This window comes from Haliotis rubra, unplaced genomic scaffold (assembly GCF_003918875.1).
Source record: "Haliotis rubra isolate DU_JTF1 unplaced genomic scaffold, ASM391887v1 Scf29, whole genome shotgun sequence".
NCBI classification, from domain to species: domain Eukaryota; kingdom Metazoa; phylum Mollusca; class Gastropoda; order Lepetellida; family Haliotidae; genus Haliotis; species Haliotis rubra.
In genome coordinates, this window is record NW_025766957.1 from 523,656 (window position 1) to 551,642 (window position 27,987).

Genomic DNA, 27,987 nt, shown 5'->3' on the forward strand with positions numbered 1-27,987 from the left:
TACATATATAAATATCAATTTGATTTTTCATAAGAAAGATTACTTACACGTTGTATGAGAATTATAGGCCATTTAAGCATGAAGGAAAGCCTACTTCCAATCCTTCGGTAATTGTCGGTCATTTCCGCCACGCACTTGCCACACCCCCGTTTGTAATGACTAATGAGGCCACAACCTACGTTAAATTGTCCCCATACTTATATAATTCACAAACAGTGACACACCTCTTTGGTGACAGTTTCGCCAATGACGTATATCAACCAGAAGTATATAAGAGTTGTTTATTTCATTGAAATAATGGAACTGGTCATTGTTTAAGCACACACGTATGGGTTCTTCGTCACATCTATTAAAACAGAAAGCTTATACTCCATCTGTTCCGAGGTTCTAGACTTAAACCATAATGATTATCCATTAAAAGACTTTTGAATACTGTTAATAAGGCATTCAGTCTGGTCACAGCGTACCTAAATACAACAGAAAAAGTGAGCATATAAAACTATGAAAATAGGGCGTTAGAGACAATTTACCGATCAATAGTAGCATAGACCTATAAAAAGATGTGGATTTGCTAAAGAATTCGTAAGCTGGATGTACGGAACGTGCATATAGATAAAATTGGTTTGAAACAATTTTCATCTATCTAGTTCTTTTTGTTTGTTTTCGAAGAGCCCGACTCATCAAAATCAAAATGCATGCGCGAAAATGATTTACAGAGTTATCTTTCCTTAGCACGTTGTGAAATATGTGCCCTGATTCTGGATGAAATATACCATCACGTTCCTCAGGGTCTCTGTTTGAGGTGTATTTCTATGTAGATTCTTAAAAAGATTATTTATAACCATATTGAATTGTTTGTGTCACATACAGTACGTCAGTATTGCCACAAGACTAGGATTTATCGACGGGCTTAGCTCCTGCATAAATTATGCATAATTAGCCAGCCCGAGAGAAGCAGTGCATGGCGGTCCTGTGAGGATTTTTGGGTAAGTTTTCCCAGTGTTCATTGTAACTTTTGTCGGCGAAAAGTATTTCGGGAAGGGTCGCGAGAAGATATGGGGTTGGGAAGATGTGGTGCAGATCAAAACTGGTATTATTGGGTGGTTTTGAGTCCAAATTTTCGTGTACAATCTCTGTTTGCGAATTCTCTGACCTCAAACCATCATGGAGGACGAAATTGGCCGTGTTTATGGAGAAGCGACAAGGCAACCGGACGGAAATGTTGCCGTCACAATAAAACCAGTATCTAAGGTTGAAACACATTTGCACACAAATAACAGTGTTTGTAAATAGAAATTTAAACTACCTGGTATCGGTGACCTAAGAGAGCCGAGTTTTGTAATTATTTCATTCTTATCGATTAATATTCTGAAATCTGCTACTCAAGTACAGTTCAAATTCATTGTGTTTTCCTTGTATGAAGGAAATAATTGTGGTCGTTAGGCAACTTGACCAATAACCCGGTGGTGCTCCTTCACTTTGTATTTTATCTATTGTTCAACGGTGTAGACATCAATAATCTCCTAGATATTTTACGGACTGCAAACAGCCGTTAAGTTTTATTCGCAGATTTATTAGGTATTCAATGGTGATACATCAGAGAGTTTCTGTCCATTAAATTTGGAAAAAAAGCATGTCTTTTACAATCCATGAAGAATCGAGGAGAAATATGGTGTGTAGGTTTTTCATTTTATGTAAAAGAAAAGATATAATAAAACAAATTCATGTCGAGCAGAATATTTTGTAAATAATATTATGCCCAGTTCAAGTTAACCCTGGTTAACCTCTGGAATGTATTGCTCTGTAATAGCTGAACAGCATCAATCTAACATTAAAACTCAAGAGTAATTTCCCACTACATCATACTATGTTTAAGATTTTTAGTAGTATTTCCAGGTCTTCAAGTTCAAAAATAGCTCTCAACTGTCATGCAGCAATTGAATATATGTCCTGAAAACTATCCTGTTTGATAAAGGGGTGGTGGGTAGCCTAATGATTAAAGGGTCTGTATTTGAAACGCTGAAGACCCCTTGGGTTTGATTCCCCACATAGGTACAATGTGTGAAGCCTATTTGTGGTGTTCCCCACTGTGATATTGGTGGGATATTGCTAAAAGCGACCATACTCACTCACTCAATCATAGTTGATAAACTTGTCTTGCTGAGTATTCTTTTTCAAGAAAAAAATAAATTTGAAATGTAGTTTGAAAGATATTGAACAAACTTTGAGAACATGATGCTTGGATAGCACTTGCATGGTCCTGGGATAGCACTTGCATGGCCCTGGGATAGCACTTGCATGGCCCTGGGGTCTGTTGCACAAAGTGATCTTAGCACTAGTGTTTGGAATTTGTTAAAATCTCATAATTGCTGTTTGGTTCATTAAAACCGTTTCGATAATTGGTTAGCGACATATATCAAATTTTCTAGTCTGCCATACAGACCCTGAAACAAATATACCCAATGGTGCTGATGCAAGTCTAGAATGTGTGGTAAGTAAAGATTACCACCGTTTCTGAAAATGAAGAAAGTCTGGGCTCCTTTTTATTGTATTTTATTTTAATTTAAAAACCTTTTGTTCTGTAAAATATGTTCATTTCAGAGACTAGCTGTTAGTCTTCCTGTTATGGTTGTTAATGCATATAAAACAAACCCATTTATTTTTTGGTTTTATTTGCAAACTGCACAAAAAGCATTTGACGTCTTTAGACAATTACAATTATGTTATGAACATATGCTTCCTGGAGTATTTAAGATAAATTCAATCTTGACCTGGAACGAGCTCGTAGTGCTTATGAAATGTAAACTTAACGACACAGACAAACACAACTTTGTGAAAAGTATTGTTAATGCAAACAAGTGTTCCAAAATTGTTTGTGTTCGATTATGAGAAAAGATTATCAATTGCTTCGTCGTTTATATAGTCACTGCGATCAATTTTCGATTATTTCAAATTATTCGGAACACACACTAAGGTGATCCTTACTCTGGTGACTTAACATATATCTGGACAGTCATATAGTGTTAGTATATAATATATTTAAGTGCAACAGCACCCTGATATGTTAAAATAATGCTATGAGCGTGTATAGAGCACAGGATGTTACAATCAAAGTTCGTGCACATTCATGGACCAATTTTCCTAAAAAGTCTACTGCAGTGATAGTGAGTGACCTGCTATCCCATCTGGTGTGGTCTGAATTTTAACAATGTGAAATTAAAATCTAAACAGGATATTCAGTCTGCATTAAATGATAATGAGGAAAATAAACTTAACCTCATATCTCTCGGACTTCTTACAGCTTCCTTGTAGACAGTGTTCATCTGATAATTCTGTTCAGATCCATTTCAGCTTAGATTAGTTTCTTTGAATTTTCTTTTTTCTGTTTACATGGTAGAGGCAGCAACTTAAAACATAAAGCTAAAATGATTTAAGTAAGACAGACATCATAAAAATGGATGGACTCGAACATTAGAACAGTTACCTCCCTTGAAAGTGATTTTAATTTTTTTTTGCATACATGTTTACATGGTCTGTCATGAATCATAAGTCCTTACTACTTAGAGGGGGCGGTGGGGTAGCCTAGTGGTTGAAGCGTTCGCTTGTCATGCCAAAGGCCTGGGTTTGATTCCCCATATGGGTGTGAAGCCCATTTCTGGTGTCCCCCTGTCGTGATATTGCTGGAATATTGCTAAAAATGGCGTAAAACCATACTCAAGTCAGTCAGTAGTACTTAGAGTATTTTATATACAATTTGCCTCCATCATTTTGTATGTAGGATCATTGAATATTGACAATGTTTGTCATGAAGATCCATAACACATTTAAGAAAATCCTTATAGACCCATGCACTGATAGAAAATTACCACAAAAATTATTCCAGTGTTCACGAATAGCGTCTGACCCTCTGACAAATCTGGCAGATTCGAAAATGTCTGATAAGAAGTCTACAACCCGCCGGCCCCAGTGTCTGGACTATATTTCACAACAACTTTGACCAAAGTTGTTATATGTGACATGTGACACTTGTTTGCTGTTTGTAAATCTTATACTTGTTAATAATTTAATGCCAATTATAACAAATGTTATATCTGAAATGTGTGTTTAATTTTATTCTTTGGGTCCTGTGAATTTTCAATGGGTCAGACAGACACCTGAAACCTACAGGACCCACTGTCCTGTTACTTTGAAACATGATTCGTGAACACTGTTATTCTAGTCTGATGAGTGAGGACTCACTCACTTTAGCAACTAGTCCTATGCAGAGTGCAGTTAAACTGTTTTCAATAAAATAAAACCTGCTTATTGTGTAGAAATTTCTGAAGTTTATTGAAAATGAAGCAGATACCAAATTCTTCATACAACCAGCGCAGGCAAGCTAATGCTCAGGTTCAGTTACCCAGACTTCAAGATGAACAGACATTTATAAAATAACAAGCTAATTCTGTTACAGTTGTTTATATATGTAAACAAAAAGGAACTGAAAAAAAACTCATTTAATGACACTCAGCACAATGCATGTAGACTTCAACTTGTTTGTTTTTCAAATCTGTATTTACTGTCCGAATGCAGACATGATATGTTCATGAACTCTACTGCAGAGAACAATGCTAAAAATTGCAGCGTCTTATATTTTTGTAACTTGGATGTATCACTAATGTGAGCTTACGTGATATGTGACACACTTAGGGCATCATATGTACATAAGCAAATTAGAACTTGCCTGAAAGAGTAAGAGTGTTTTATTGAAATTTGTTTGAAAATGACCACACATTGGCGAGTAGATTTAAACGATATAGCTTAAAATATACCGAACACCTATTGATAACTATCAATACAAAAATTTACTGTCATATATTCAAAGGGATAACTTGATGTTATGAAAAATGAGATATAAACCCCCCCAAATATTCAAATACAAAAGGATCATGAACATTTCCTAATTTCATCCTCAACTTGAGGCAATAGAGACTTGCCAAATCTTTTCGTATTTTAGTTGGACTCATGATGTGAGTAAATATTTAAGGAATGAAGCAGTTATCAGTCACATAATTTCCCATGTCCAGTGTACTGTGTTTATTCGGTGTCCTTTTGTCATGAACCTGTGAAGATCTGGGTTCAAACTGGTCATCAGTAACCCGTGCTTGTCTTAAGAGGCAATTAATGGGATCGGGTGGTCAGGCTCGCTGGCTTGGTTGACACGTCATTGTATCCCAATTGCATAGAATGATGCTGATGATGTTGATCACTGGATTGTCTGCTCCAGACTCGATAGCTGGAGTGCGGTGTTAAACAACAAACCAACCAACCTTTGTCATGATATATCTGCAACAGTGCTCAAACAGTGCTCATACCATACACACTAGTTATCTCACAGTCCCTGAACTCAAAATTTATATAGACTAGCCACATAAAGAAACTGTGCACACAGAAAATTCATTCATAATTGGAATACAACTAAGCAAAGACGAAATGATGTAGACACTTTATAAGCTGAAGTATCGGACCACAACAAAATGTCAAAAGAACATGAACAATATCCGTAACGATGATGTAAAGTTCCAAATCGAGAAGGGGTCACATGACAAAGTCACAAAGTCGATAACGGGTATGACCACCGTGTGCGTGAAGCACAGCAGTGCATCGACGACGCATGGAGGCTACCAAATGAGCATGGAAGGCCTGGAGAATGGCCTGCCATATCCTCTCCAAATCTCGTGCCAAGTCACGAACGTTATCTGGAGGATGTGGAAGACGGTGCTGCATTTCATCCCACACGTGCTCTATTGGGAAGAGATCCAGTGAATTTGCAGGCCAGGGCAGTAACATGACATTGTTCTGGTGGAGAAAATCCATTGCAACCCTAGCCGTTTGAGGACGAGTTTTATCTTGTTGAAATGTCCATCCTGGTCCATGACGTTGCAGAAAAGGAACTGCCACAGGGCTCAGAATCTGATCCCCGTAGCCAACACCAGCGATGGCCTAAGCAATGCGGCTACCAATAATGTGCGATTGGGGTAGCCTAGTGGTTAAAGCCTATTCGTCCCCGAAGACCAATTCCCTAGAGGGTTAAGCCCATTTCTGTCCCCAGCCGTGATATTGCTGGAATATTGCTAAAAGCGTGAAAACTGTCAGTCAGTCCAGTCAGTCAGTTCCCTAATCATGACAGAGCCTCCTCAAAAACGATTCCTCTCCACGATACAGTTGCGTGCATAACCTTCCCCTAAGTGCCGGTAGACACGTTGACGCCCGTCACTATGGGAAATGTTGAACCTCGATTCATCTGTAAACACAACATTCCTCCACCATATTCGAGGTTGGTGAACATGATTTCGACACCATCTTTGACGGTTGTCTCGATGACGTGTCAGAATGGGTCATATGGCAGGCAGTGTTCACGAATGGTGTTTTAAAGTAACAGGACATTGGTCCTGTAAGTTTCAGATGTCTGTCTGACCCATTGAAAATTCAAAGGACCCATAGAATAAAATTAAACACACATTTCAGATTTAACAACTCTTATAATTGGCATTGAAATTATTAACAAACATAAGATTTATAAACAGGAAACAAGTGTTACATGCCACATATAACAACTTCAGTCAAAGTCATTGTGAAACATTGTCAGTCAGACACTGGGGCCGGGTGGTTGTAGACTTCTATCGGACCGTTGGTGAATCTGCCAGATTTGTCCGAGGGTCAGGCGCTATTCGTGAACACTGATGGCAGGGCGTCGTGGTTGAATCCCATACTGACGTAAACGATTCCTGGCGGTGTTGGGGTGGATACGGTGCAGTCCTGGAATGGTCTGGAACTTGGTCTCTGCCGTCTGGAACCTGTGTCGGAGATGAGTCACCCGAATCCATCTGTCCTGTCTTGGCGTCGTTACTCAGGGACGCCCAGAACGTGGGTGGTCGGCAACGTCATTAGTGTTTCGATAACGCCTGACCAATGCAGATATCGTGTTACGATGGCATTGGAAATGTGCTGCCACCTGTTGTTGGCTCATGCCTGCTCGAACCATTCCAATGGCTTCATGACGTTGAGCAGATGTTAATCTTGGCATGATGTGAAATTGTGCATGTGACTTCTCATGTGAATTTGTGAACGTTTGAATGACCAAAGATCAGGCTTTCGACAGTGACAGCAGTTTTTTTAGTTTCACATGTTATGTGCAGCTGCACGTGCAGTAACACAAAGCAAGTCCATAGGCTACCATCAATGACGTTACTTCGCCTGGCACGTGCATTAGCGTTTGATTGTCTCTAATACTTGCTGTGTTCACACCTGTATTTATGTGTAAAGACGCTGTGTGCCTACATTTATATTTTTGGTGTGCACAGTTTCTTTATGTGGCTAGTATATATTCAGAGACTAAGCGTTAGTCTACGTACAAATCTGCTTAGGTTTAGATGAGTGTTCAACACTCAGACAGTGACACAAGACAATGTCACACACTTTACTGACCTATCAACTCACTTTCCACAAATACTGTTTACACAACAACTAAATACAGTGTCACATACACCTAACAATCATAACAAAAATCCATTCTGTAAACAGTCATTGGTAATTATTTACAAAACAAATATATTTTGACCTTGTTGATGATTGCAGCCTGATGAATGATGAGAAGATTTCACAACAAACTAAACATTGAAAATGCATCACTGGTGCTACACTGTGTGGGGTAAACAAAATGATGGAAGGGAGAATCTTGTTTTGCGTCAGCAATATTTAACCTGAATGGCAAACCACATAAAATTTGGTCTGGACCAGGCAAACAGTTGTTAACAGTACGAAACAAATTAATAGACAATCAGTCATATAGGGCTAGCTATCGATCTAGATCATCGAAATTGATAATCATTTATTATTATTATTATTATTATAGTATATTTATATATAGCGCACATATCCACGCAACTGGTGCATGCTCAAGGCGCTGGTATTTTTCCCTCGATCATTGGATGTCAATCTCTACGGCACATCGTATTATCAATCTCAACTCCCTGGGGAGTATATTTATCTAATATCTGCTGATTATAAAAAAAATATGGGATAAGTAAGTTTTCGCAACAATATGTCGTAAGAGGCGACCAACAATGTTGGGTGGTCAGACTCGCTGACTTGACGCATGTCATTGTATCCCAATTGTGTAGATCGATGCTCATGATGTTGATCACTGGATTTTCTGGTCCAGACTTGATTATTTACAGCCTGCCGCCACATAGCTGTAATATTGCTGAATGTGGTGTTACATAACAAACCAACCAACCAATCATTTTGACAACCACATTTGGTCTTTCTAATTTTACCCAAAAAATCCCATACAGAATTCATGTTTTTTGTCTTCTTGTTAAGTTCTGATTTTTTTTCTTATTTAGATTATCTCACTAAAATGTCTAATACTCTTGTATGATTTCTTGCTGTGTGAAGAACTGACAACGCATCCTAGAAGGATTTGTCTCATAAAATTTATAATGAATCTTTTTGAGTCAAGGCTTCAAGTCTTTTCAGTTCAGATGAGAGATCAGAACATCTGTCTTATAATCTTATGAACAAACTTCAATATCCTGTGGTGAATGGCAGCACTAGAGGCTGCACCGTCGTTCTGGCGGGGAGGATGTCAGTATGGTTCTGTGTATAAAATATGGCCCGTCCCACTGCCCTTGACGGTGTATTTTTTGTGGACAGTCTATTAAATAAGTAAGGCCGTCCTTTGGTCAGGGGAAATATTTGAAAAATCAACTTAACTTGGTTTGAACTTTGTGTTGAAATTGATTTTCTTTCTCTTTTTTGTTTCAACATTGGTTGATTTTTCTTTATTGTTTTAGTTTTTGGGACTGGCTGTGTTTGTTCAGGACTGTTCACTTTTTTGGACTGGTATGGTTTTATGCCACTTTTAACAATATTCCTGCAATATCATGGCAGAAGACACCAGAAATGGAGTTCCTACATTGTAACCATGTGGGGAAACAAACCATGGTTTTAGGTAAGATGAGCGAATGCTTTAACCACTAGGCTACCCCACCGCACGAAGTAACAGGGTTATTTTATACACCCTAGTTTCGTATCAGCACAGACGAAGGACTAAAATTGATTGAATATTTGCGACAAAGTTGCTTAATGGGTAAACCTGTTGGCTCATCACACTGAATACATGGGGGTGGTGGGGTAGCCTAGTGGTTAAGGCGTTCACTTGTCACACTGAAGACCTGGGTTTGATTCCCAACATGGGTACAATGTGTGAAGCCCCTTTCTGGTGTCTCCTGTTGGATATTGATAGACTATTTCTAAAAACGGCATAAAACTCACTCATTGAAGACATGGGTTTGATGTTCGACATGGTTACTGAGATTTAAGTAAGGCTGCAATGAATCCACTATGAAGTGAATCCAATTCATGTCACTAATATACGGAAATATTTTTCACAACATGTCACCAATTTATGTTTTATTTATTACATTCAGTCAGATAAACAAAATATATCATATGACAGTGTTCAGTTGTCATGACAATGGCCAGTGACCCCATTAGAGTCATATGAACTATATAACAGTATTGACTATAACACTACCTGGCTTCGATCTGTTCCACATCTTGCTTTGATAAATAGTGAGTGAGTTTAGTTTTACGCCGCACTCAGCAATATTCCAGCTATATGGAGGCGGTCTGTAAATAATCGAGTCTGGACCAGCGATCCAGTGATCAACAGCATTAGCATCGATCTGCGCAATTGGGAACCGATGACGTGTCAACCAAGTCAGCGAACCTGACCACCCAATCCCGTTAGTTGCCTCTTACGACAAGCATGGGTTACTGAAGGCCAATATTCTAACATGGACCTTCACAGGTCTGCTTTGATAAACAAATTCAAGATAAAAACATAAATTTTTAAACTTTCTGAGTATTCGATTCTAGTGATCATGGACAACAAATTGAAATCATGAGTGAGTTGGTATGGTTTTATGCCTCTTTTAGCAATATTCCTTAGCCATATCATGGCGGGGGACACCAGAAACTGGGCTTCACACATTGTGCCCATGTGAGAAATCGAATCAGGGTCTTTGGCGTGACGAGCAACGCCTTAGCCACTAGACTACCCCACTGCCCCATTTTGAATTCATGAAGGAATTAGGTTCAGTGCACTGAATATTAGGACTGCACCGTATCACCAGTGTACCGCAATACGCTTTTCAAATGATACATATTATCATATTTTTTCTGATAACATGTATATTTGGTAAAGAACATTTATGAAGTTTTTGTCTTTATCTTTATGGTTTAAATTGTAATCTCCACAGACTTTCATTTACAACAGATGTTTTACTTTGTTATTCAATGACAAAACGGCATACTGTACTACTATAGATTTATAAAAAAAGAAAAACAGAATCCCTGACTGTGCAACTTAAGTTTGAGGTTGCTGTTATCAGAACCATAACATATAATTTTAGAGACTTATAATGTAGAAAATTGGATCTAAATGCACAATTACCATCATCTACTGTCCAACAACTAAGTTCCCAATATATCACAATACAGGTACCTGAATCGCAATATATTGCATTACAGTCAAATTGCCAATACACCGTCTTACTGAATAACCCATGAAGAAATGATCTTCAGTAACCCATGCTTGTCGTAAGAGTCGACTAAAGGGATCGGGTGGGGTCAGGCTCGCTGATACCTGTCGTATCCCGATTGCATGGATTGATGCTCATGCTCTTGATCACTGGATTGTCTGGTCCAGACTTGAATAATTTACAAACCGCCGGCATATAGCTGGAATATTGCTGAGTGCAGCGTAAAACTAAACTCCCACTGAATATGTAGGTGAATCGTAACAGTCCTAGTGTGAAGGATTTCTTGTCTCTCATCAACTGGGATAACTCTTAGTTTTGTTGGGGCGGTTGGGTAGCCGAGTTATTAAAGCGTTCGCTCATCATGCCGAAAAACCCGGGTTCGATTCCCCACATGGGTGCTATGTGTGAAGCCCATTTCTGGTGTCCCCCGCCGTGATATTGCTGGAATATTGCTAAAAACGGCATAAAACCCAACTCACTCACTCACTCACTCTGTCTGTCTGTCTGTCTGTCTGTCTGTCTGTCTTGTCTGTCTGTCTGTCTGTCTTGTCTTGTCTTGTCTTGTCTTGTCTTGTCTTGTCTTGTCTTGTCTTGTCTTGTCTTGTCTTGTCTTGTCTTGTCTTGTCTTGTCTTGTCTTGTCTTGTCTTGTCTTGTCTTGTCTTGTCTTGTCTTGTCTTACTGATAGTGGAATGGTTTTCTTGGGAATGATGTCACTATTTTGTAACTGGAAAATGTCAAGTAGTTTAGAAGCCCTGCAAATATCATCTTGAAATACCCACACATAGGAAATAGAGGATAAAACTTGACTGTCGATCTCACACATTCTATGAACTGTTCTTTTTAGAGTTGAAAAACTAATTCCACAAGGAAAGAAAACTTTGTTTTGAAGAACCATGCTATACATACTACCCACAATAAGTAAAGAACACCTGCCACCCTAAGGTTTTGTCTTACAATACTTACATGACAGATTACCAGTTGCATAGATCGATGCTTATGTTGTTGATCACTGGATTGTCTGGACCAGACTCGATTATTTGCAACAGACCACCACCACATGGCTGGAATATTGCTGAGTGCGGAGTTAAACAACAAACAAAAACAACATGACAGATGAACTACTGTATAGTTATTTGAAAAAATTGGGTAATTTTCTGATTTCCTTTGAGTACTCTACTGGGAATAGGTTCACATTTGCTGCATCTATGCAAGATTACAGATTTCAGAAAAGACAGATTTGATTAAAACCATTTAAACTAGATATCACAGTACACACTAGTGTTGGGAATTGGTTAAAATTTCACAATTTATGATTGGTTCATTACAACTGATCAGTCATTAAAATAATTGGTTAGCGTCATTTATCAAATTCTCCTGGTTATGTTTGTTAATGCACAAAAAAATATAGAAAAAGGCATGTAGTTTCTTTCGGGTTTGCCATTTTCAAATTGCACAAAATGCATTTACAAATTTCACATCTTAAAGGATGACTACAGTATATGAAGTAAGGCCTGTCCGACAGCCCGAGACGATCCAAATTTACAGCTAGTCAGCCCGATAGTCTGGCTAAATTTTTAGATGTTCCATACACCTGAGTAAATTCACCATGTTTGGTCTGGTTAAATCCATTTTGGGCTGGCAACATTTTTCAGTTACCAGCCCTTATGTCGGGCTGGATTTTTGGCTTATTTCATACATTGATGACTAGTATGTTAGGAACATAAATTTCCTCTTATCTTTCTTTAAGATAAATTCAATCATGACAAGGAACGAGCTTGTAGTGCTTATGAATGTAACAGACAAAACCAGCCTTGTGAAACATGTTGTTAATGCAACAAGTAATCGAAAATTGTTTGTGTTCGATTATGAGAAAACATGTTTGATTGCTTGGTCGTTTAGTCATTGCGACCAATCTTCAATTAATTCAATTAATCGGACCACCACTAGTACACAGGAAATAATTCTGCTTGTGTGAAACGTAGTTATTTCTTTATTAAGCACTTCTGGAATTAGAAGAAAATTGTAAGTTTGGGTCTGGGAATTTTGGATTTATTCTGTTTTCCCTGTGTAGTTGTAGGTCTAAGCAATGGAGATAGAAGACCTGGAGTCTGATCTACCTGAGGTTGAATCAGATCACATGTCACCGTTGCCGTCGGAAACAGATGGTATTGGACAAGGTGGCGAGGAGTCGTGTGACCCTGTGCACACCATGGAAGGGGTGGATGAGAGCATTGTTGTGGCCGATATTGATGAGCACTCCAGTGAAGTGGCGGAAAATGAGACGGAACATACAGCCTCTGTCTCTATGATGGATCCTACAGCGAGTGAGCTTGCCAATGCCATACCAGTGTCCTCACAACAAGTAATAGGCTTGCTGCTTCAAGCCAATGAGGTGGGTGTTCAGGATGTTATGTGAAATATGCAGATCTTATGTTCGGAACACTGTCCCTTTTACAAAAGACCACATTTGCTAGTGAATGCACCAAGGGAGGCAACTCTAACAATGTTATGTACAACGTTGATATGTTGATTGAGTATCTCAACTTTTGTTTGTTTTCTTTGCATGGAGGGCAAGACTATGGTTTGAGCCATTGCCCAGACATTTTTTATATTAAAATTAAAATGGTAAGTGCAGGGTCTTACCTTTATCTACCAAACTACGGGACATCCAACAATTAATTTCCAGGGTACTTACTGGCAATAAACTAATTAAAGATTATATATTTAGAAAGCTGAAATTACTGCATTCCATTCATAATTCAAATGACGTGTAAATCCGACTTGTTGAATACTTATTGCAAAGTTTATTTGGGGATGTCATTATGCTGCTCTCCTGTGGAATGGGTTCGACAGCAGCATTGAGACGATTAAGAACGGTCCTGGAATCCTTTCAGTTTGCTGCTATAGGTTATCAATAGACATACCCTACATGTTCAGCTCTTAACATTAGGGTTATGGCAAGACTTCCACTCTTGTTCCAGCTCTGGATGAGGTTTCTGTCAGACTAAAAGAACTATTGAATTATGGGGTTTCTATGTATATTCATGTTACAAGAATGAAATAAAGTACCTTTTTTTTGTATGAAACATCTTACCAGCCATGTAGCTAGTGGAAGTGTGTATTTTCTTTGAAAGGTCGTGTGAATTTCTTTTATTGTTTCTATGTGACAGCAAGCAGAAAACATGGTAAATGACCCCAACAATGCTCAGCAGATCAGTGTGTCGGTTTCACTACCAGAGGGCACTGTTGTCGCGACAGAGGCGGGGCAGACGGTCCAAGCTGTCACGCTAGCTGATGGGACCACAGCATTTATACAGCATCCAAGAGGTAGGTTTCCATCGTGAATCAAAATAAGTATTCTAGTTTGTACTGTTTTATTCAAACAAAAACCACCTAAACATCTTTATTAGGGCCTTGAGACACCATTACAAAACAACCTTTTTTATCCAGGTTTCAAATCTTCGTTGAAAATCTTTTGAATACTGGAGTAATTGTTCTGATTCTCACATCAGATGCTAAGTTTCTGGAGGGGCAAACAGTCACCTTGGAAGATGGAAGCACAGCCGTTGTGCAGGGCATTGCAGAGAAAGGTGAGCCTGACAGCTAAATATAGATGGCTGCTCTTTGTCATCCCAAACTGACCTCCACAGGAGTTAAAGCGGTGATGCTTTGCAGACCATTGTGACATAATTGGTTAACATGTCATAATCAGATAACTTCATTAATCTCTCTGTAATAGTTAGCAATACTTTTTACATTCGAGGGACTGATTATTACTGTTTAAAAACTAAAAAAGTTGGAAGCAGGTTAAATGCTACATAGAATATCTACCGCATGTCTTTTGATACCCACATGGGTACAATTTGTGAAGCCCATTTCTGGTGTCCACCGCCGTGATATTGCTGGAATATTGCTAAAAACGGCGTAAAACCATACTCAGTCAGTCAGTCAGTCTTTTGATACGAAATACATCAACACCTGATGATGTAAGGTTAAAACCTCTCAACAAACATCAGTTTTCAACTTTCATTGACTCATGTTGATATATTTCACATGGATAAACACTTGGATGAGATCCTGTAGATACTTACAGGTAGACAATAGCATCTTATTGAGTAGTGTTGGGAATTGGTTGAAATCTCACAATTGATGATGATTGCTTCATTACCAACGAACAATCATCGAAAAAAATTGGTTAGCGTCATTTTTCAGATTTTCCTATCCAGGTTGTTATTGCAGATATGTATAACATGATGCAACTTGCTTCTTTAAAGTGATGACTAATATATCATGAACATAAACTTCCTTGAGTCTTAGAGGGGCAGTGGGGTAGCCTAGTGGTTAAAGCGTTGGCTCGTCACGCCGAAGACCCGGGCTCGAATCCCCACATGGGTACAATGTGTGAAGCCCATTTCTGGTGTTCCCTGCCGTGATGTTGCTGGAATATTGCTAAAAGCGGGCATAAAACCAAACTCAGTCAGTCAGTCCTTGAGTCTTAGAGAAATATTCAGTCATGGCTTTTCAGTTAGTGAAGTGAGTTTTCTAAGAATTAAACACGTTTTCAGGCCCTGACAACTTCTAAGATATGTTCCATTGTCAAGTTTTTCAAAGACTAAAACAGTAGTTTCCAAATCGTTTATGTTCGATTATGAGAAACTGTGATCGATTGCTTGGTCGTTTGGTCACTGCGACCAATCTTCGATTATTTCAATTAATCGGAACACCACTATTATTGAGTGTATGTATATGGAGCTAATAAAGATGCTCGTGTCAAACTTCAAATACATGATATTCAAAGGGAGGAAACTCTTAGTCTCATTGGCATCTTTGAAATACAATCTGTTTATGGTATGCAGCAATGGTTTTATATCTTTATTTAGATGTATAAGTTAGTGAGATTTGGTAAGGATAATTTTTTATCATTACATTAATTCTAACTCATAAATGAGTGATATTGTTATTTTTATTTTTTTTGTAATTTATGTAAAATTAGTCCAATTTGTCTTGTTTTCATTGTTAATTATGTCTTGTTTAATCATGTTTTTTCTTAAATGACAAAAGCCTAATTGTTGCATACTATTTATTGATGGGTATATAAATTGAGTATATGGTTGGATATTTAGGATACATTATTTTATATGATAAAAACAACCATAATTGATTATCTCCTGTTACAGTCAGTTGATGCAGTGGTAAAGGATAGCAGACTGACTACAATGTTAAACCATCACTGATTGAATGTTAAGTATTGTATGAAATGTTGCCGCCAGGCTGAAGTATGTATCTGTGTAATAGTGGGTGGTGTGGACCCTTCGACGGGAGAGAAGATGGTGGAGAGTCAGCCCATACAGTTGGAAGATGGCACCACAGCCTATCTGCAACCCACGTCTAAAGCTGCAAGTATGTCCCTAGCCTTGCTCCAAGGCTGTACTGAAGGCTAAGCCCATGGATGTATAGTAATTCTATCTGTTAAAGAGTCAAGTCTAGATAAGCTGACAGTACAATCTAAGGATGCCAGTCTGTTATAGGGATATTTATGTTTTTTAGAAATTATCATTTAACCAATAAATTATTAGCTAAGTGACTTGTGCAAGTCTAGTATGTCACCATTGGGGGCCAGAGCCCTGGGGTTCTTTCACAAAGCACTGAGGTGGTCGTAAGTCACTAAGTTAACCTTAATGCAATGTTAAAGAATGAGAGTTAAGGTTAACCTTAGTAAAGGTTCTCCGTGAAAGGTGCCCCATATCCACAAAACAATCATAGTGTCTATCATTAAGTATGTGAGTTATGATCATATTAGCCTCTGTGGAATGGGGGCCCTAGGTTAAACTAGGGCCACACATTTTTTCTTGAATTTAGAGTTTACTGAATTTTCACTAACCAGTCATGGGTAGATCTGATCAAACAAAGTATATTTGTGTTGCTCAGTAATTGCTTCATGTATATGGTAGGGCTGCAACAAATCCACTATGACGTGAATATGATGCATATCGTGAATATTGGGTAACAAGTACAGTGCACTCTGTCTAATTCGGACCAGCTTGGGACCGACTAAACAGTCCGAATTATACAGTAGTCCAAAGTATACAGATTCTATCACATTTCACAATGTCTGAAAACACTTATTAAATTTCAATTTATCATATATTATCAGCAGAATTAAAATTATAAACTATTTTTCGCAATGTTATTGAAAACAACGATTCTCGGACACCTGCTTAGGCAGCGGGTCCACAATAACATTGTCAAAGAGCAAAGTAACGATGTTTCGAGGAATTCATTAAATAAATTGAATATACTAATGAATAAAATCAACAGAAACAATCATAAAAGTTGTCAAACGTACATATAAAATTACTATTTCCATCTTTTTGTGCGATCATGTAATGTAAGTGACAAGTGACATCTCGGCTCTCGCCGCCTCAATCTTCACACTGGACACACGATGTTTAATGCCAAAATATATACATGAAGCATTTTTGTCACAGGTCATAGGTCTGCTAAGTAAATAAGACAAAATACACAAACGAATCAATGGAATGTTTATTCAAGGTTTATTGGCCAAGCGGACTTCCTGCTCAGTCCGAATTATATAGCAATGTTTTTACATGTAACTACCTTATCGGGCCGACACTTTGGTCCGAAATCCGAAATAATGAGAGTCCGAGATACAGAACTTTTTTATTATGACAACAAAGAAGGATTACGTCGGGACCGTGAGTTCAGTCCTGTTTATACAGCAATCCGAGAAAGACAGAGTCCGAGTTTGACAGAGTGCACTGTACAATAAGGGATACAGTTCCTTATCCACCTCACCTCCCTTCATTCCTATACGGGACAGTGGGATAGCCTAGTAGTTAAAGTGTTCATTCGTCATGCTGAAGACTGGTTCGATTCCCCTGCCATGATATTGCTGGAATCTTGTTAAAAGCGACGTAAAGCCATGCTTATTCACTCACTCACTCCAACACTGTTCATGAAAGTTACTAGCTTAACTTACCTTGGTTGAGTAGCTCATTTAGTACAAAGAACAGGGAACTTTGATAATTTGTTAAGGAATTTTTCTAGTGAATTTCAATAATGTGACTCTTCCTCTTCCCAGTGGCCGAGGGACTCCAAGCTATCACACTTGAGGATGGTACTACGGCCTATATCGCCCATCCGAACCCTGAAGCTCTGTTTGGTGAGGCAGCAACTCTAGACGGCAGTGCGCTCAGTCTTGAACATTTGTCACAGGTAGATACATCTTACAACATTATGTGAAAAATGTGTTTATTAATGCATCAAAGCCACCCCTTAAAGCATTATTAACCTAGTCAGTGGAAGAGTGTGCACTCAATTTTCATTCTGAGCTTCCTGTAGAGTATACAAGCATGCTGCCTATTAGGTGATAAAATGTTAACATTCATGTTATCCTCACGTCTTATGAGTACCTGTTCACTGCTGTTGAACAGAGGTATATTTCATATTATCTTGCCTCACACATAAATGTTGTTTTCTGATTGGCTGAGCGCTCTTCTATTATTTTCAATGTACCCCGCTTGCAAGTGAGTAACATTTTGTACCCCGCTGGGAATGCCAAACTCATTTGGTACTTCGTAGTAGTTATTCTTTATCTCGAATAACATGGAATCACATATGATGTACGGAAATTACCGATGTTTTGCAAATGCATATCGATGGAAGGGAGATAACTCTAAATTTGTTTTTGCTTGTTGTCTTGTCGTCTAGTACTCCATACTATGATCCGATACCCGTGCTTCAAACAGTTCAAAATTACCATTGAGGTGGTCGGTAAGATAAATACGTTGTTCACTGGTCCCTCAGGGCCCATGGGTTGATGTACCCTCGATGTTTGTTTATGTTCCCCGTCGCCCTTTGGGCTCCAGAACATAAACAAACATTGAGGATACATCAGCCCATGTCCCCCTCGAGACCAGTGAACAACTTATAATATAGGCCTTGCCTATATCTTCCCAAGGGGACCTGTGAAGATCCGGGTTAGAACTGATCTTCAGTAACCCATACTTGTCGTAAGAGGCAACTAACAGGATCGGGTGGTCAGACTTACTGATTTGGTTGACGCATGTCATCATATCCCAATTGCTTAGATCAATGCTCATGCTGTTGATCACTGGATTGTCTGGTCCAGACTCGATTATTTACAGACCACCACCATATAGCTGGAGTATTGTTGAGTGTGGCATAAAACTGAACTCACTCGTTCTTCCCAAGGCAAGGGAGGTAACTGACTGACTCTAGTAGTCCAGTTTTAACCCTTGACCAACTTGGCTGGATCATTGTGGCATGATCGTAGCCACCTGTGGCTATATGAGAGACATCACACGTGTGGGGGGTTCCCGATTCTTTTATGTACCAAGGTTATGTGTTGAGTTGCCATGTCCACTGTGGTATGAAGAGGTCTGTAAATGGAGTTTGGTACAGACAATTCAGTGATTGACGTCAATACCATTGATACATGGATTTGGGATGCCCTGACATACTTCAGCCAAGTTGATAATCCATTTGGTAACTATTTTCAGCAAGAATGGTTTGCTGAAGACTAGTTCTAACCGGATTTATCTGTTTGAATAAGTTCTTAAAGTTTATAAAACATAATCCCCTTGACGATACTGCGGTTTCGGTTAAACTGCGGGGTAAACTGTGGCTCCCATAAAAAAAAAGTAGCCCAGCGATCACACATCTTCACATCATCTTAAATAGCATATCAATAAATCCACTGTTTATGCTCAGGTTAATTGTGTTGTAAACTCGTGAAATTCAGTGCGGATCAGATGCTTTCAGAAACATGCAGGATTTTCTTGAATAGTCACACGAACAGAAGAACATCGTAATAACTTTATCATAAAGACATGCCATCTGCCAAGTACTTATGTATAAACGTAATATGTCAGAAAACACATACTAAAATGATCTTCATCAATTTCCTTTTATTTCATTACATTTAGTCCCATTTTGTATTAGAAAAATGTATGTGTTTCAGGTTTCTGCAGAGCAGGCACATGCTCACATCAACCATGAGGAGGAGAAGCCTGCAGCAAATCCTACCACTATAGTGAGTTAAAGTTCAGTCTAGACATTTCAAATGTTAAATTTGGATGGGGCTTAATATCTGTAAATATTGTTCAAGATTTAACTTCATCGCAAATCTGAGTTGGAAAATCTTAATTTGAAAACACGGTTGACAGTAAATATTGACATTTCGATAAGGGAGGTAATACAGTTATTGGGCCAAACCGTAGATGCATCCAGGGTACTAGTGGATATTTATCGGAATGTATACCCTGGAGATTATCGAGGATGCGTATCTCTGTGCTATCCCTAATAACAATTTTGATGTTGACTGGTTGTTACACAAAGTTATAGGTTCTTTGTTTTAATTCTTTTACAAAATTGATCTTCTTGAAGATCTTAGAATTGATCTTCAGTAACCCATGTTTATCATAAGAGGCGACTAACGGGATCGGGTGGTCAGGCTCACTGACTTGGTTGACACGTCATCAGTTCCCAATTGTACAGATCGATGCTCATGCTGTTGATCACTGGATTGTCTGGTCCAGACACGATTATTTACAGACCGCCGCCATATAGCTGGAATATTGCTGAGTTTGGCGTAAAACTAAACTCGCTCACTCACTTTTGACAAAGGGGCGGTGGGGTAGCCTAGTGGTTAAAGCATTCTCTCGTCATCCTGAAGGCCACGGGTTCGAATGATTCGTTTGTGTGTTCAATGAGTATTTCACATCTATAAAAGAAAAAGAAAATGCAAATTGAAATTGTTCTCATTTGGGTAGGCATCGAGAAGGATTCAGTAGTATGACACTTTCGTGTTATCAAGATGGGTTGGGTTGAAGAGCTAATGATATTTACTAATAAAATAATATATCTTGAGATTTTGAAAATGTCTTCTGTATATGTATGCATATTTTATTTACATGAGTGAGTTTCCTCTTCAGACTGTGCTAGGGCAGGGCTGTAACCGGATTGCCACAGAAAAGGCATTGGCTATAGGGGAGAAGGCCTATGGGTGTGCCTACGAAGGGTGTGGCCGCCTCTATACAACACTACATCATCTCAAGGTGAGACTTCCAGTTAAGATTCCAGGTAAGAATGGACGAGTTGTAAGGGGAGACATAGTGGATCGGGTTGACAAATGAGACATAAAGGATCGGGTTGTGAGACGTGACTGAAAGGATTGGGTTGTCAGACGAGACATAATGGATCGGGTTGACTGACGAGACATAATGGATCGGGTTGTCAGACGAGACAATGGATAGGGTTGTCAGACGAGACATAATTGATTGGGTTGATGGATGAGACATAATTGATCGGGTTGTCAGACGAGACATAGTGGATCGGGTTGTCAGACGAAACATTAAGGATCAGTTTGTCAGACTTGTGACCTGGTTGATTGCATGTCAGAGTACCCTTATGATATGGATCATTGCTCATATCAGTTACCAGATTTTCTGGTCCAGATGTGGGCTGATGTTACATGGCTGGAATATTGCAGAAAGCACAGCTTCAAATAATATTCTAATCAGGAGATCCATTTTCATCATGTATTTTTAGCTCATGAGTTCATGCTTCAACTACAATTCTGATAAATATTTTACATTTTTAGATTGAAATTAATAGTATTTGATTGTTGCTTTCCTTCTTTTGAAAGGTTCATGAGCGATCTCATACTGGGGACCGGCCATTCAAGTGTGAGTTCCTGACGTGTGGCAAGGCGTTTGCTACAGGGTATGGCCTCAAGAGTCACACACGTGTACACACAGGGGAGAAGCCCTACAAATGTCCAGAAGACAACTGTGATAAAGCATTCAAGACGTCCGGCGATCTCCAGAAACATGTCCGCACTCATACAGGTCAGCAGCAAGTTCAAATCTGATTTCTTAAAAATTGGTTAAACGCTCTTTTTCGATAATTATTAAAATGACCAGATTCTGTGTAAAAAAAAATATGAAATTGTAGACTCGAAACTATATTTTTATTTTTGGGACTGAATTTGTTGGAGTCTGAAAGACAATTTGTTCGATCATCTGTCCACCTGTCATGAACATACCTGAAAATATGCAAGCAGGATATTGAACATGGGTAGACACTGTTTGTAAAATGTAACTTGTCAGCAGCTCATTTCAGTTGGTTTGTTTATGGAAAATAACAGACTGGTAATATATCATAAGGGGTGGGGGATAGGGTAGGACTGAGACTCAGGACGATCACATTTTGCTGACACCTACATTTATGGAACATTTTTACTTTGACATTCTCAGCCTAAAATTACTGATTATTTGTTTCTTTGACCCTTCATGAGCTTTGTTCCTGAACCCTCATAAAATTGACAATGCAGCATTTTGTCTGTGAAATATATTGGGTAATAATGCTGACATGTAATCGCTACAACTCTGTCCTGGGAGAATACTTAGATAATCTGGATCCAATACTGACAACATGGGCACCTTTGTTAACATTTCATTACAGGTTCTTGCACAGGTTTCACAGAATATCACTCATGCTACTTACATAGTTTTGTTAGCTTACTAAAAATGATGTGTCACTATTCATTTTGGAGTTTCAGCTTTACTCAGTTTTTGCTTTATGTGATTTTTTTGTTTGAACTTTTATTAAACAGAAATGTTTTATTGTCTGATTCTGATGGTTTCAGGAGAGAGGCCGTTCAAATGTCCCTTTGAGGGATGTGATAGATCTTTTACAACGTCCAACATTCGCAAAGTTCATATCCGTACCCACACTGGTGAGCGTCCATACGTGTGCCAGGTGGATGGATGTGGGCGGGCCTTTGCCAGCGCAACCAACTACAAGAACCATGTCCGAATCCACACAGGTACATTGTCCATACTTTAACTTTGGTCAAGGCCATTAACATGACATGTAATTGATACTTTCTTTAGTTTAGAGACCCGTGAAGATCCGGTTTAGAATTGGTCTTCAGTAACCCATGCTTGTTGTAAGAGGCGACTAACAGGATTGGTGGTCAGGCTTGCTGACTTGGTTGACACATGTCATCATATCCCAGTTTTGTAGATCATGATGCTGATCACTGGATTGTCTGGTTCAGACTCGATTATTTACAGCCCGCGGCCATATAGCTGGAATATTGTTGAGTGTGGCTTAAACACCAAACCATCCTACCAACCAATCTTGAGTTTAGTTGGGATTGTTTTCATGCTTGATGGCTTGTGTACTATGGTAAAAAACATTAATGACCACCTGCTGTTTTCATATTTCTGGTGTTCCCTGTCATGATATTGCTAGAATATTGCTAAAAGCCGCATAAAACACAACTCACTCACTCACTGTATAACCCAAACAACAATGAATATCCCATGCTGATGATTTCCTTGCAGGTGAGAAGCCGTATGTGTGTACAGTCCAAGGCTGCAATAAGCGCTTCACTGAGTACTCAAGCCTTTACAAACATCACGTGGTGCACACACACTCCAAGCCCTACATCTGCAACCACTGCGGGAAAACGTACCGCCAGACGTCCACATTGGCAATGCACAAACGTACAGCTCACGGTGAGGACACCACAGCTGAGAGTGAGGCTCAGTTGTTTGCTCAGCAGCAGCAGCAACAGCAACTGACTCAGGGTATGTTCAGCAAGATGCATGGTATGGTGGCATCTTACAATCAAATGATAAGAACACTTAGCTCCACTTCCAGTGTTTGACAGTAAATGTACACTTAACTCCACCTCCAGTGATCACAAGATGAGGTCTTTCTCCTCCCTTCATTTGTTATTGTCTGTGTGGACAGGTGAAGAAGGGGAGGAGCCTGCCAGTAAGAGGTCCAGATTACAGGTGACGCTGGCTGGAGGAGGAACATCTCAGGAGGAAGGGGAGGGAACTCTGGTTATCAACACATCGGAACCTCAACAGGTTGGTCACCACAGTAGCATTTTGTGGAACCTTTTTTGCTGAAGTGTTGGCATTGTCTAGTGCAATATATCTCCATTCCATTGCTATCTAGACCTTGGACCCATTTGCTGCCATAGTTTTGTTTTGACATTAAAAAATTCAAATAAATTAGGGACCGCTCATAATAAATGGCTGGGGGTGATGATGATTTTTTTTTGGGGGTTGTCACCCATTTTGTTCTTGGGAGCTGGGGGTGGTCAGCAATTTTGTACACTCGTATGGGGGTTCGGCAGTTTTTTTACATAAAAATGTGTTTAACATTATGCTTAGAAATTATGGGAAGGGGAGGGGGTGTAATTGATTTTGTACATGACATGCTGGAGGGGGGTTACTTATTTTGTACATACATTTTAGGGGGTGTCATTCACATTGTACATGCTTCTCCATAAAAATCATCATCACACACCCACACACCCCCTAGCCATAAATTATGAACGGTCCGTACTCTGTTCTTTCTTGTTTCAATAGATCTTGTAGCATGATGACCTCATAATCATATTAGTCATCAGGAAAACATCATTCGGCTGATGACCATAGAATCATGAATAGTTATAGTGATGCTTTGATTTTTCTTCTTTAAGGTTGCAATGGTATCTGCTGAAGGTGTGGTTGAAGATGCAGGAGGGATGGGGATGGTGACGCTGCATGCGCCGAGCCAGGTTGCACTGCAGCAGTTACAACAAGCTCAGGGCATTGCGAGCATCACCGTGGGTGACCAGGGTCAACAGGTGCTTGTTGTCACAGACCCTAGTCAGCTGGAGGCCATACATGCAAGTTTGCAGGTATTTTTATATAGTTTTGATTATTGTTGTTTTTAGTGCCACAAGTGCTCTTGTTCCAGCTGGTATAATTCTGGAACGTGAGAAACACTTGCAATAGTAATACATTACTGAAGAGCGATTGACAGCAGTATGAGTACTGAGTCCCATGGGGTACTTGTACTGCTGTCAGTTGCTCTTTAATGTGTTTCACCGGGTGGCCCTCAAGGACTAAAAACTTTGACTGCTCTGTACTCAAGCTGTTCCATTTCTGTCGTTTCAATATGGGTACATGTGTCAGATGTCACGTGACCGGAAACTAGCGACATGTGCATGTCAGTATTATGTTTATGTGAATGATATAAATCATTCTTCAATATCGTACAGTTATTTTTATCATGCAAATATCAGTATTTTAGGCTCAAAGCTTTTTGATAGCCCCTCGTAGTAACACAGACGCACACACACACCTGTGCACCCAGGCATATGCACACCAGGGTAAATGCCCATGTGTGCACACACAGAGGGACAAAGACAAACACACATGCACTTGTTCCCCAGGCACATGCACTGGTGCCTGTATTACGAACTAACAGTGTTCTATGCCCACATATAAGCAACAACACAGAGAACTGATAATGAAAATAGATATCGTCTTTACTAAACCAGTCAATTCTGTGAAATGTCAAGAGGTAGAGAAACAAACCTGTTTGATCTTTTTCAGCAACTTGCAGCTGGCCAGGCTCAGTTCACGACAACAGAGGCAATTGAGACTGCAGCAACATCATCAGCAGTGGCTTCCGCACCCCAGACAACATCAACGTCGGTGGAGCCTGCTATGATTATGTTTCAAGCTGAATAACACGGGCTATGGGATGACTTAGAGATTATGTTTATTTATTTTTATATTTCAATATTTCAGTAAAGGAACTTATGATTATTGCAAGACAAATATGAATGTGATGGAATCTGATTCTCAACAAACAGGCTAACAAAAGGTAATTTATTTCACTTGTTTGATACTTGTCTGTACTGAGACCCTTTAATATTTTGTTCCACAAGCACTGTGTTGCTTATTTTGTTCACGAGCTGAAAAGAGATTTGCTCAGTTGGTGTGTTATTTATCCTGGAGTCAGTTCCACAAAGCAACCTTAGCGCTAAGATCATTGTAACTTCCATACTGTTAGGACTATCATAATGCTAACATCACTTTGTGGAGCTGGCTCCTTCAAGAATTCATTTGCCCATGACCTTGACCTTCAGAGCAGGTCAAGCACTTCCTTGCCAACTTAAAGTTTAGTTCTTTTTCACTGACTATATATGAAGTCCTGAACATATGGATCTTTATTTCGTTAATTGATCATCCTCGATAACCCCATTTCTGGTCTCCCTTGCTGTGATATTGCTATCGGCATAAAACTAAACTCGCTCACTCATTGAATCTGATTCTAAAAATAGCCATCAAATTGGATTACACTCAGGAGTGATGTTTGAAATTTCCGATGGGACAGATGAAGATGAAACCAGCTTCTAAATAACGCTGTGGTTAAAGCGTTGGCTTGTCACGCCGAAGAACCGTGTTCGAATCCCCACATGGGTACAATGTGTGAAGCCCATTTCTGGTGTCCCCCGCCGTGATGTTGCTGGAATATTGCTAAAAGCGGCGTAAAACCAAACTCAGTCAGTCAGTGGTATGTTTTGGTCGTGTTTTGTAAGATAGCCATTGGTCAGTATTACATTAGAGAGAGTCCTAACAATAGAGTGCACAGTCTATGGCACTGGTGTAATAGTGAAGGTCGGAAATAAACGTTAGATTTAGGTTTACAGGAGGAATCCTCGTAGGAAATCTTGGGTTATTGTTTTCTTGAATGAGATGAATCTGTACTTCCAGAACACTGCAAAGTGTGTCAAGAACTGTACAAATGTACACCATGGAATTACAGAGTTGTATTAACTGTACAGTTGGGCAGATGAGTATCATGAAATAACTGTTGCGTAAATCTACAGTTGTATTCTACAGTTGTATTCATGTGCATGAAGAAGTGTTTGTTGTATAATTGTACAGTTGTACAAATGTTTGTCATGTTGCAACACTACAACTTTATACAAAGCTGTTCAACTTTTGCGGTAGAGGACAACAATTGTATTCAAACAACATTGTACAACTGTACCATAATACCTCCCAGTACAATTGTATACATTTTTGTACAACTGTTAAACAGTAATACAACACTGTACAAACATGTTGTGTCTACTTTAGCTAGCTAATCAAGGTTACTCCCAAACATTATGCATTTATTTTTGATGAAACACAACCAGGGACTGAATTACAGCCGAATTTATCATATCTTTATGTCTCTTGTTTATGAACAATTGCTGGGGCGGTGGGGTAGCCTAGTGGTTAAAGCGTTCGCTCGTCACGCCGAAGACCTGGGTTCGATTCCCCACATGGGTACAATGTGTGAAGCCCATTTCTGGTGTCCCCCGCCGTGATATTGCTGGAATATTGCTAAAAGCAGCGTAAAACCATACTCACTCACTCACTTATGAACAATTGCTGATTACTCTAATAACTTTTATAAAAATCAACAATTTATTTAATGTTGTCAAAGCCTAAGTTTGTTACCATTTCTATTTGAATGGTCAACATGGTCAAGTCCACTTGTTTTGGTTTTCTTTGTAAATATCCCAGGAGGAATGCAAGTTACTTAAAATGTATATGATATTAAAACGAATGTGTTTATGAAACCTCTTCACTGTCAAGTTTCAAGGAAATAAGAAAAGCAATTCAAGAAAATAACTGAGCCAGGCATAATTGACATTTCAGGGGGTCAAGGACCATGGAAATATTAGTGACATGAGATGCATGTAAGCTCAATCACATTGCTCAGTTACTGGTACAACATGATCTCAGATTGAATGTGTTAAATTGGCTGTTTGAGAGTTTTTAATCTTCCAGTGTGGTTCTGAATCATTTCGGCTTCATGTATGAGAGTTGTTAGTGAGACGTTCCATACTTAATGCCTATAGCTAAGTGCAATATGCCAACTATAAACAGAGAGAAAAATCTAGGCCCAAGTCATGTACTATTTCTGCATATTCCCACAAGAATATATTTTTTAAGGTGTTGTTTCATTAAAACCATAAGCTATCAAGCATATCCTGTTGTGTAGAACATGAGAAGCAGTCCCATATCTGCCCTACCGAATCTTTCTAATCAAGTTAATCAAGTGACGATATTATTTAAACATATTTATGTGAACCAAACCACAAAAGAAATGTTACTATAACTGTACATATGCTTAAGTCATCTCTCTGATGTTTAACATCCACCAGTAACAATTTTCATAGGCGAGTCACAATTTGTGCTTCAAAGAGGAATATTTGGCAATAAATCTCACAGCTTTGTTTACATATGAGTTAATGTGGGAAGAACTTTATTCAAGGTCATCATCTGTAAAAGTACCCACCTCTTATTAATGAGAGGAAAATTAGTAATCCCCTCTTATATGATTTGGATGGGAACCTCCCCAGCTTTGATGCTATCCTAGATATATCTGCTGACTTGGTTGACACATCATCGTATCCCAATTGCGTATATCGATGCTCATGCTATTGATCACTGGATTGTCTGGTCCAGACTCGATTATGTACAGACCGCCGCCATATAG

At 39.1% G+C, this 27,987-nt stretch overlaps 1 protein-coding gene across 1 annotated transcript; it reads left to right on the forward strand.

Moving 5' to 3' along the window:
• The first annotated feature begins 718 nt into the window (after positions 1 to 718).
• LOC124281774 (zinc finger protein 143-like) lies at positions 719 to 27,945 on the forward strand. The gene is made up of 14 exons (XM_046717747.1): positions 719 to 986; positions 12,662 to 12,982; positions 13,761 to 13,917; positions 14,103 to 14,180; positions 15,886 to 15,990; positions 17,693 to 17,826; positions 19,595 to 19,666; positions 20,568 to 20,690; positions 21,281 to 21,482; positions 22,283 to 22,462; positions 22,986 to 23,231; positions 23,398 to 23,519; positions 24,140 to 24,340; positions 25,041 to 27,945. The coding sequence occupies exons 2-14, from the start codon at positions 12,677 to 12,679 to the stop codon at positions 25,176 to 25,178; spliced, it is 2,064 nt and encodes a 687-aa protein (XP_046573703.1). The 5' UTR covers positions 719 to 986; positions 12,662 to 12,676; the 3' UTR covers positions 25,179 to 27,945.
• Positions 27,946 to 27,987: the final 42 nt, after the last annotated feature.

Coding starts and splice junctions, on each gene's coding strand:
- LOC124281774 (XM_046717747.1), top strand. CDS start 12,677: ATGGAGATAGAAGACCTGGAGTCTGATCTACCTGAGGTTGAATCAGAT. Junction 13,918..14,102: donor ATTTATACAGCATCCAAGAG/GTAGGTTTCCAT, acceptor TTCTCACATCAG/ATGCTAAGTTTCTGGAGGGG. Junction 23,232..23,397: donor GCAACAGCAACTGACTCAGG/GTATGTTCAGCA, acceptor CTGTGTGGACAG/GTGAAGAAGGGGAGGAGCCT.